General features: G+C 40.6%; 1 protein-coding gene across 1 annotated transcript in view; it reads right to left on the bottom strand.

The window, feature by feature from the left end:
* Window positions 1-11,405, bottom strand: part of GDI2 (GDP dissociation inhibitor 2) — a 31,550-nt gene continuing 20,145 nt past the window's right edge. The window contains exons 8-11 of the mRNA XM_073652469.1: window positions 6,091-6,262; window positions 5,801-5,945; window positions 5,610-5,664; window positions 1-1,115 (exon numbers count right to left, since the gene is read on the bottom strand). Of these exons, the coding sequence (XP_073508570.1) occupies window positions 966-1,115; window positions 5,610-5,664; window positions 5,801-5,945; window positions 6,091-6,262 (522 nt within the window). The 3' untranslated portion in view covers window positions 1-965. The remainder of the gene's footprint in view (window positions 1,116-5,609; window positions 5,665-5,800; window positions 5,946-6,090; window positions 6,263-11,405) is intronic.

Genomic DNA, 11,405 nt, shown 5'->3' with positions numbered 1-11,405 from the left:
TGAAAGTTTATATAGTGCAATTTAATGGCACAGAATGTATTACAGCACCAAAGTATAATGTAACATTCAATACAACACCAGTGTTGGCCATAGTTTTAGAGTACACGTGGTCAAGAGAAACTGTATATATCACTGCTGGAAATTGAAAGCCGCTTTTGATGTAAGGGACACAAGTGTCATATCGGAACACAAGACAACCACAAAGACAATAAAACACCATACGTTTTCACAATTTGGCTTTACTTTTGCAGTACAGACATTAATTCAATCCCTATTTAAAGCAACATTTGAAGTTAGGACTCAAATCAATTCAATACTGCTTTTCGTGTTTTTATCATTTGAGAGAATTAAATGCAAGCCTTGCCTGCATAACACTATGGACATTAGTCTGCAGACAAATATTTCTGAGCTGGTGTCAGGAGATTGAAAACTTCACAAGAATAACACACTGGGAGCTCCATGTAGCAGAACAGACCTGATCATAAAGTAACACAGCGAGTCGATGGCAGTAACTGAGGTGCTGCACAAGACTTTCAAGCTTCTTACAGCAAATCAGATTAAACCGATCATAGGTTACATACTTCATTTAATCCTGATATATTTCTAAAAAGAAAGCATTATGATTCAGTATATCAAAGCGGAATCTACATTAAAATAACGATAAAAAGTCAGAAGTGAAGGCATAGAACTTCATAGCATGAGTTACTTCTACAGTCAAACTGAGAAGGATCAGTTCCTTCAAAGAGTAAGCTGGAAATGGCAGAACAGATTTGGTTTCTGGACAGCAGCTTCATCAGGAAATGAAACAGGAGAGGGGCACAGAGCAATCACCAGTGCGGTATTCTTGGTTTTCAGTTTTTATAAAAAGCAGGCCTTGCAATATTGAGTTTCATACAGTGTTCCTAATTTCCCAAATGTGTTTTTTGTAGCAGATTCCGGAATTCTCCCAGACGTGGTGCAGGAGTCTACTGGTCCTCTCCATAGATGTCAGTCTTCTTCCTCTTCATCTCCTCAAAATCAAACTCTGCTCCAGTCATCCTCTTGTAGATATCCTTGATGTCATTGCAGGTAGTTTCAAAGTGAGTTGTTGGATCATATGTGCGTGAAATAAAGATCTAAAGAGACAATCAAAAATAAAATTAGGAATTAATGTGCCACTGGTATTAGAAAGAAAGGGTCTACTTTCTTCAGTAAAATCCTTATTACATCAGTCTGTCTTCATGAGACTAACTCTTCTTAACACCTTACCTACTGGCACATGCTGTCAGCTCCCCAATTTGAGGAGTCCGAATCTTTGATTGAAGATGGCCATTAACCTGTTAAATGCCGCTGTCAATCTGTGACAGAGGCATTTACAGAGAAAATCCTGAGACCGTATTGTTCTACCCACCCATCAGTGCCCAGCGACATATCTATGGGTTGACATGACAGCTGGGGTTACTGAAGACCCTACGTGCCTTTCATGATTGCACTCAGATGCAAGCCATCCTGTGGCTAGCATTCATAGGAAACCATGATTTCCGCAATATTGTCTTATTGTTGAGAATAATACATAGTTACAAGTGTTTTGATGATCACAGGTTCAAGTCCCTTAAAAGGACTAGCCACAGGACTACATCATACAGGGGGGAAAAAAACAAAAACATTGAATCACTGTTTCTCTTTAAAAATAAAAAATAAATATGTAAAAAATATATGTGGTATATGAAGCAACAGTGCAATAAAAAGCAATAAGAGGTGATCAGAACATCTTATCTACCCCAAAATGGCTATTAATAAAAACGTCAGCTCAAGATGCAGAGCAGCATCTCTCACACGGCTCCATCATCAGAAAATTGAAACGTTACGGGTCTTGGAAAATGGTAAGTTAAGTATTTGTTTAAAAAAAAAAAAGAATAATTACGCACATTTTGAATTGCCATAATCATAGTGATCTGGAGAATCATTTTTACCATATACTGAATGCTGTAAATAAAAAAACAATCGCAGAACTGCACTTTTTTTTGCTATTTCACTGCACTTTAAATTTTCTCCCCGTTTCCCAGTACATGACATGATAAAAAGAATAGGATCACTTAAAAGTACAATTTGCCCCGCAAAAATCAAGCCTTAAAACAGCTATGCTAACAGAAAAGCAAAACATGTATGGCACTGGAAAGAAAGAGGAAAAAACAGAATGTCAAAAATGGAAAATCGCCAGGTCAGGAAGAGGTTAAAGCATACAGTGTCAGCCAGCCATTTTTCTCCAATGGAAGCATAGTCTGGCCGCCACTGACTGCAGGACAATTAATGTACCATGTCATAGTGGCCATTCATGTGCACCAGAGCAGCTCTCTGGATGGACTATGGACATTTCCAGATTATGCATTAGAGGACAGAACATCGTATTAACAGAGCATTAACATCTTCTAGCAAGTTTCATTACATTGTGTCTAATATGTCGCTAAGGGGGTTATTGACTTCAGTCACCATTACTTCATAGAAGGGGACCTTGACAATAGGCCAAATAAAAGCTTCCTCCCCACCCACTCCCCAATGGGACCCCCAACCTATCAGCTCTTATTTGCAGGGAAACTTGGCAATAAGGGTATGTGCACAGTCTATTCTGCCAAGCTCTTCAAGAGGAAGATGCTTCAGGGAACGCTGGCAATTTTTACCATTTTTTTGGGGTAGTTTCCTGACTGTTATGTCAACATTTTTGACCACCAGTGCTAGGGGGTTTTTGAGTGTTTTTTTTATTTTTTTTTATAGACTTATCTCCATTTATCAATAAAGAAACTGCTAGTGGATTTAGAAGCAAAAATTCTCAAAAAGACAACCAGGCATCTTCCAAGTCTTTTCAGTCTTCCCATTCACTTATAACAGTAGAGAGCATCTTCAGAGCAGAAAACACGTGAATTGTGGACAGCACACTCCTTTTAACCAATTGGTGTCTTTGGAAATCTGAAGTAACTAAGTCGCTCAAAAACCTGAAACTATAAATGATTTTTGACATAGAAATATAAATGTCCATTCCTTTGAGCATTTAGTAAGCGCTTTTTGAGGCAGGTTTTTGAGTGGACCTTTGGGATGAAATACTCTTAGTGTTCCATTCTCCTGCAGTGACACCAAATGACTAAAAGGCATTACACAATGCAAATTCAAAGCAATGTGTTGTCTGTGAAATACAGGACTTGACCTCCAGAAGATTGGAAAAAAAAAAAAAAAAACCTGTATCACTACTCTCCATTCTGGTCAAGAAACCAGGATTCTGAGAAAAGGACCTCCCTACTATCTAAACATTTAACAATATATCAAGTTGTTTTACTGAACCAGGAATCTTTAAAATCTTTAAAAAATGAATATTGGCAGGTTTCTGCCATGTAATCTGAAGGTAGGGGTTAAAACACTGATTTCAGTGATGCCTCTCTCATCAAGCTCTGTGGTTTTGTTTACTTGCAATGATTGTTCTAGCACCAGGAGCTTATTGCCGTGACACAGTGCCCAAATTGTATATACAGAGCCAGGTGTGGGCGGAGTTAGCTTTCTCAGCTCTGCTTCATTGCTACATCTAAAAACTGTCAGAACGGCTGCACTCCGTAATCTAAGTGATACATCTTGTATTCAGGGTCTCTCTGCCTACATCATACTGCTCTCAGATGAGGTAGAAAAATACTGGGGAAAGATTCTCTTTAAATGGGTAGTCCAGTGAAATAAAGTTAAAATCACCTGTCCACAGGAGAGGTTATAACTTGTTGATCAATGGGGTTCAGACAACTGTGACCCTCACAGATTGCCAACTTTTGACTATTTTATCCATGTTAAAAATACAGAAGCAGGTCAGATGTATGACCACTACTCTATCCATGTCCTATGGGGCACTGCACTCGACTTTTTCTGGCAGGCTCATAAAAGAGAATAAATGTAGAGGCAGTTGGGCATCTAACCTGCCATTCCGTCTTATAACAGGAATAAAAGTTCTCTGTTGGGGGTTAAATATTTCCTAATCATTGGGGGGTTCCTATAGTGGGACACCCACAGATTAGCAGGTTATAACCCAGAGGATAGGTGATAGCATGTTTTCAAATCGACAACCCCTTTAACCACATCTCTAATTCTGCTAATAATTCTTATACCCCATAATGTCTGTACAGACAAACCATCAGTCAGATAAAGAGGAGTGTGGATATTTGCTACCGATACCCAACTTTTACCATTTTCTATTGGTGTCAGATTCTTTGTGCTTCTTTTAAAAAACACCTTTAAAAAGGGATATTCTCCCATCTCCAAGATCCCATCCCAATGTGTAATAATATTAGCAAATACCTTCAATTAGAAATGTAGTGTAGTTTTTCTGATTTGCGATGTCTCTTTCCTCATGTTCAGCCATTGCAGGGCCTTAGGTATCCCATGGTTAGGATCACTAGCAACTAGCTAACTGTTACTATATCAGTGGTCATAACCATGGATACCCAAGGTCCTGTATTGCCTGCACATGAGGAAAGAGACACAGCAAATCAGAAAAACTATACTACATTTCTAATCAGAGGTAAATAATACTACACCTACTACATATTGGGATAGGATCTTAAGAGATGAGAATACCCCTTTAAGGCTACGTTCCCACGATGAGTATTTGGTGATTTTTTGACGCTGTATGTTTTTAATGCGGCAAAAACACACCGTCTTACAGTTCCAACAAAGTGGATGGGATTTCTGGAAATCTCATGTTCACTGCGCTTTTATTTTACTCACATCGTAAACTGACCTGTGGTGCGCGTTTCTAATCTGCAACATGTCAACTTCTCTGAGGGTACGCTGAGTTTTCTGTGCGGATTTTCCACAGACTTATATTAGAAAATCCGCAGGTAAAAAACGCACGTGTTTTTATTGCATTTCCGCGGCAGAAAGGCATCAAAAACGCATGTAATCCGCACCAAAGTATATCAATAAAGTTGTCAAAGCCAAATACCAGGAATTAAAAAAATAAAGCAACTTTATTTAAAACCTGACATACCAAAAAGACAAAAAAGCAGCGCAAGAAAAAAAGCACAAAAAAATGCAATGAAAAACCACATGTAACCTAACAGTGTCAAAAACTCTGTGGGAACGTAGCCTAAAAGAACTGAAATGTCTTTAGAAAATTCGATCATATTGCAAGTAATGGGAAAAGACTGACAGCCCCCAAACTGTTTCCCCCATTCTGCTCTCAAGTCGTATTTCTTATCTTGCTTCTAGAAAAACAATTCTTAAGCACAGGATTTTTAGTTGCATAATAGTAACATCAGTATCCACATTTCATAAAGGTGGGAAAAGTCTGAGGACTCAGATTCAGGATCGTTCCAAGGGACACTATTAAAAAAAGAAATGTTCATATCTACAGAAGTAATTAGTGAATCTTCTGAATATATAAAACCAGGATGAAATGATAAATACATTTCATTCCTAGAACCAGATAACTGGTTACAGAAAAAAAAACATACTTTGCCTACATTAGATTGCAGATTATACATTTAATAGTCACAATATTTAGTAAGCTAGTTAGGTGTTAGTTTATACAAGTCAGTAATATGATTATCATGCTATATTTACTAGTGGATATTTCTATAAAAAAACCAAAAAACCCTTACTTGACTTTCTGTTCCTAAATCAGTTGGAGAATAGATGTCACTAACGCTAACAAACCTAAATGAGGAGAGAAAAAAAAAGTACATTAACCCATTCTGATCAAAATCCACTTAAAATCTAGTATCTAGGTTGCTTAAATATAGATACATACATATTATATTACTGTAGATATTGATAAAAAAAATTCACTTACTTCTGCTCTATGGGCTCCAGGAGTTCGAGGGCAGGCCTGATCTCCTTCTCTGGGTCATTGGTTTCTACAGTAGTGCTGATTATCGCTATGTACTTTCCTTGTGCAGCCACATTGTGTGCATAGGAGATCATGCACACATAGATATCTTGGGAAAAATAAAAAAAGACAACGAAAAAAAAAAATTGAAAAAAGCAATCGGGTCATATATTGCATGCCTATTTCAGCAGATCACAAAAAAAGGAAAATATTCAATAGAAGCTCAATGTTTTTCAGCAGATTTATAATCCTACCAGATTTCCTGTTGACTTGGTTTTGAGGAATGATGATTTGACAAGAATTGGCGTCATTTGTGTTTTTTATTGGGTGACTCAGGATACAAATTACACGAATAACTTGCCCCACTTTAGTGACACAATTTGGGACATAACTGGGATCACAAATCAACTGCTTGCATCGGGCAACCTAGAAAAAAGAAGCAATTGTTATTTACAAGGTTTAATAGGAAAAATAACTTAGCATATTTGTGCAGGCGCCTCCTGCTGACGCCTTGCTTTAAACACTCAGAAATATCTATTAACCCCTTCACATTCCATGACAGAAGTATGAGCCTAGAACAAACCCAATGGCTTGTGTGAAAAGTGCAAGATTTCTATTTTTTAATCCAGATTGTAATACAAAAAATGTTTCTGAAGAGTACATTTTTTGTCCACTAAAATGTTGAGTTTGCTCCAAATTTTTCATTGCCACAAAGTGTAATTGGAAATGCATCCTAAAATGTGTTTCACAATTTCTCCCAAGTGCAGCAATACCCCTTCTGTGGTTGGAAACTACTGTCTGGGTACAAGGCAGGTCTTAGAAGGAAAGGAGCGACATTTGGCTTTTGAAGATTTTACAGTAAGTTAGTGGATGCCATCTCGTATTTGTGGAGCCCCTGAGGTACCAGAACACCAGAAACCACTTGAGTCATTGTCTAAACACTAATTGCAGGTATCATGGTTTTAAAACCACCCTACTGTGGCCGAAATCTTATGCCTAGACATACGACATCCCTCGTGGAATTCATCTACAAGTATAGTAACTATCTGACTTCACAGCTAGGGGTATAGTAAATTTGTTATATAAAGGGCTTCTCTAGTATTTTACTTGCCGTTTTGGTGTCATCACGTGGCACTATGAATAATTTTTATTCTGCATGGACATGTTATCTATATACACTGCTCAAAAAAATAAAGGGAACACTCAAATAACATCCTAGATCTGAATGAATGAAATATTCTCATTGAATACTTTGTTCTGTACAAAGTTGAATGTACTGACAACAAAATCACACAAGAATAATCAATGGAAATCAAATTTATTAACCAATGGAGGCCTGGATTTGGAGTCACCTCCAAAATTAAAGTGGAAAAACACACTACAGGCTGATCCAACTTTGATGTAATATCCTTAAAACAAGTCAAAATGAGGCTCAGTATTGTGTGTGGCCTCCACGTGCCTGTATGACCTCCCTACAACGCCTGGGCATGCTCATGATGAGGTTGCGGATGGTCTCCTGTGGGATCTCCTCCCAGACCTGGACTAAAGCATCCGCCAACTCCTGGACAGTCTGTGGTGCAACGTGACGTTGGTGGAGCGAGACATGATGTCTCAGATGTGCTCAATCGGATTCAGGTCTGGGGAACGGGCGGGCCAGTCCATAGCTTCAATGCCTTCATCTTGCAGGAACTGCTGACACACTCCAGCCACATGAGGTCTGGCATTGTCCTGCATTAGGAGGAACCCAGGGCCAACTGCACCAGCATATGGTCTCACAAGGGGTCTGAGGATCTCATCTCGGTACCTAATGGCAGTCAGGCTACCTCTGACGAGCACATGGAGGGCTGTGCGGCCGTCCAAAGAAATGCCACCCCACACCATTACTGACCCACTGCCAAACTGGTCATGCTGAAGGATGTTGCAGGCAGCAGATCGCTCTCCATGGCTTCTCCAGACTCTGTCACATCTGTCACATGTGCTCAGTGTGAACCTGCTTTCATCTGTGAAGAGCACAGGGCGCCAGTGGCGACTTTGCCAATCCTGGTGCTCTGTGGCAAATGCCAAGCGTCCTGCACGGTGTTGGGCTGTGAGCACAACCCCCATCTGTGGTTGTCGGGCCCTCATACCACCCTCATGGAGTCAGTTTCTAACCGTTTGTGCAGACACATGCACATTTGTGGCCTGCTGGAGGTCATTTTGCAGGGCTCTGGCAGTGCTCCTCCTGTTCCTCCTTGCACAAAGGCGGAGGTAGAGGTCCTGCTGCTGGGTTGTTGCCCTCCTAAGGCCCCCTCCACATCTCCTGGTGTACTGGCCTGTCTCCTGGTAGCGCCTCCAGCCTCTGGACACTACGCTGACAGACACAGCAAACCTTCTTGCCAAATCTCGCATTGTTGTGCCATCCTGGATGAGCTGCACTACCTGAGCAACTTCTGTGGGTTGTAGAGTCCGTCTCATGCTACCACGAGTGTGAAAGCACACCCAACACTCAAAATTGACCAAAACATCAGCCAGAAAGCATTGGTACCGAGATATGGTCTGTGGTCCCCACCTGCAGAACCACTCCTTTATTGAGTGTGTCTTGATAATTGCCAATAATTTCCATCTATTGTCTATTCCATTTGCACAACAGCATGTGAAATTGATTGTCAATCAGTGTTGCTTCCTAAGTGGACAGTTTGATTTCACAGAAGTTTGATTTACTTGGAGTTATATTCTGTTGTGTTCCCTTTATTTTTTTGAGCAGTGTATATAATCTAACACAAAAAGCCCTTTTATCTATTTATTATGAAAGATAGCTCTCTGCAGGATGATCTTCTCCTGATGAACCACTGAACAACGGGGAAACGCGTCGAGGAGTTTGGAGGAATGATGGGGGCAACCTAAATACATATTTCAGATAAGTCCTATCTTTGATCATGTTATTGTCTTGAAAAAGTATTTTGGAATGGAGTATCAGCTTATTATGTAAACTCAAACTGTGAGGGGGATTAGCACTGTTAACCTTGTGAATATCATACTGTAATATGTGTAAAGCATCTGATTAAGGACTCCATATATAGGGTTGAGCCCTTGACATGTATGTGGTATATTGATGCAGTTTGGGAAATAGATATGTATTCATAAGTCCCACCTACAATAACCTTCTCCTGCTGTTTTTAAGATTAGTGACCTATTATGTATAGGCTGTTTTTGTTCAAGTTCACACCTATATATTATATATCAAGTAGTGAAAGATTATCGTCTTCAGTAAGAAGGTGTGAAAATAGGAAAAATTAATCATGATGAATGTATATATCTGCCTGCACTAGGTCACTTTTTATGGGCACTTTACGGGCACTTTATGTATGTTATATTTGTCAAATATGACTATTAAAGATTATCTTTCATAATAAATAGATAAAAGGGCTTTTTGTGTTAGTTGATAAAAGATATTCCCTTTATATATGGAATCAAGACTTTGTGATCCAGTGTATATAATCGTCTAATTCTGTCAGTTTGTCTGTAACGGAAATCCCGCGTCGCTGACTGATTGGTTGCGCCAGCCGCCTGCGACAGGAGCAGTACGGCCGCGAATTGGCACGGGATTTGAACCAAGCTTCGCTGATTGATTAGTCGCGGGCGGCCGGGCGCGACCAATCAGCGATATTGGCGTGGCTACTTTAAATTAACCCCTTAATGTATCCCCCGGGGCCGTTAATTAATTTCGTAAATACCTCATGTTGCCAATACTGCCTGTGAGCGGCGCTATAGCTGACCGCGCACAGGCAGCACGTGACCCCAGGCTGCAGCCGGCTCTTGCTTCCGCTTAAGTCACGACTATTTGCAGCTGCAGCCAGGGGTCTCCTGTTCCGCGTTCCACGGTGAGTGATGGGTTGTGGTCGGGGTTACGTGCTGCCTGTGCGCGGTCAGCGATAGCGCCACGCACAGGCAGTATTGGCAACATGAGGTATTTATAAAATTCATTAGGGGCCCCGGGGGATACGTTGGGGGGTTAATTTAAAGTAGTGGACAACCCCTTTAAACCCCGCTTCGCTGATTGGTCGCGGTCAATCAGATATTGGCGCGGAATTTAACCCCCAGTCACAGCGCGTCGTAGTTCAGTCACGTTTACTGAACACGTTCTGTCACAGCGCCACGTAGTTCAGTCACGTTTACTGAACAAGTTCTGTCAGTCACAGTAGTTCAGTCACGTTTACTGAACAAGTTGTGTCAGTCACAGTGCCACGTAGTTCAGTCACGTTTACTGAACAAGTTGTGTCAGTCACAGTAGTTCAGTCACGTTTACTGAACAAGTTCTGTCAGTCACAGTGCCACGTAGTTCAGTCACGTTTACTGAACAAGTTCTGTCAGTCACAGTGCCACGTAGTTCAGTCACGTTTACTGAACAAGTTCTGTCAGTCACAGTGCCACGTAGTTCAGTCACGTTTACTGAACAAGTTCTGTCAGTCACAGTGCCACGTAGTTCAGTCACGTTTACTGAACAAGTTCTGTCAGTCACAGTGCCACGTAGTTCAGTCACGTTTACTGAACAAGTTCTGTCAGTCACAGTGCCACGTAGTTCAGTCACGTTTACTGAACAAGTTCTGTCAGTCACAGTAGTTCAGTCACGTTTACTGAACAAGTTCTGTCAGTCACAGTGCCACGTAGTTCAGTCACGTTTACTGAACAAGTTCTGTCAGTCACAGTAGTTCAGTCACGTTTACTGAACAAGTTCTGTCAGTCACAGCGCCACGTAGTTCAGTCCCGTTTACTGGACAAGTTCTGTCAGTCACAATGCCATGTAGTTCAGTCACGTTTACTGAACAAGTTCTGTCAGTCACAGTGCCACGTAGTTCAGTCACGTTTACTGAACAAGTTGTGTCAGTCACAGTAGTTCAGTCACGTTTACTGAACAAGTTCTGTCAGTCACAGTGCCACGTAGTTCAGTCACGTTTACTGAACAAGTTCTGTCAGTCACAGTGCCACGTAGTTCAGTCACGTTTACTGAACAAGTTCTGTCAGTCACAATGCCATGTAGTTCAGTCCCGTTTACTGAACAAGTTCTGTCAGTCACAGTGCCACGTAGTTCAGTCCCGTTTACTGGACAAGTTCTGTCAGTCACAATGCCATGTAGTTCAGTCACGTTTACTGAACAAGTTCTGTCAGTCACAGCGCCACGTAGTTCAGTCCCGTTTACTGGACAAGTTCTGTCAGTCACAATGCCATGTAGTTCAGTCACGTTTACTGAACAAGTTCTGTCAGTCACAGTGCCATGTAGTTCAGTCACGTTTACTGAACAAGTTCGGTCAGTCACAGTGCCACGTAGTTCAGTCACATTAGATATTCATGTAATGGTTTATATATTTTGATGATCTGTTTAATAATTTCGTTCAGTTGTATTAAGTTCTATGAGCAATAAAACTTAATTATAATGTATATATTTTACCGGGAAAATCCTGTGTATTCATTGCATTATTCTTAAATCTTCATAAATAAACTACATACATATTCTAGAATACCCGATGCTGTCGAATCAGGCCACCATCTAGTATAAAATATATGTGCTCCAGTATTGCCAAATCTTTGGCTT

The sequence above is a fragment of the Phyllobates terribilis genome, unplaced genomic scaffold, assembly GCF_046119375.1.
Source record: "Phyllobates terribilis strain yellow unplaced genomic scaffold, ASM4611937v1 Scaffold_11__3_contigs__length_659146591, whole genome shotgun sequence".
Classification (NCBI taxonomy): Eukaryota; Metazoa; Chordata; class Amphibia; order Anura; family Dendrobatidae; genus Phyllobates; species Phyllobates terribilis.
Note: the sequence above shows the minus strand (reverse complement) of the source record. Positions and strands in the feature narration are given on the sequence as shown.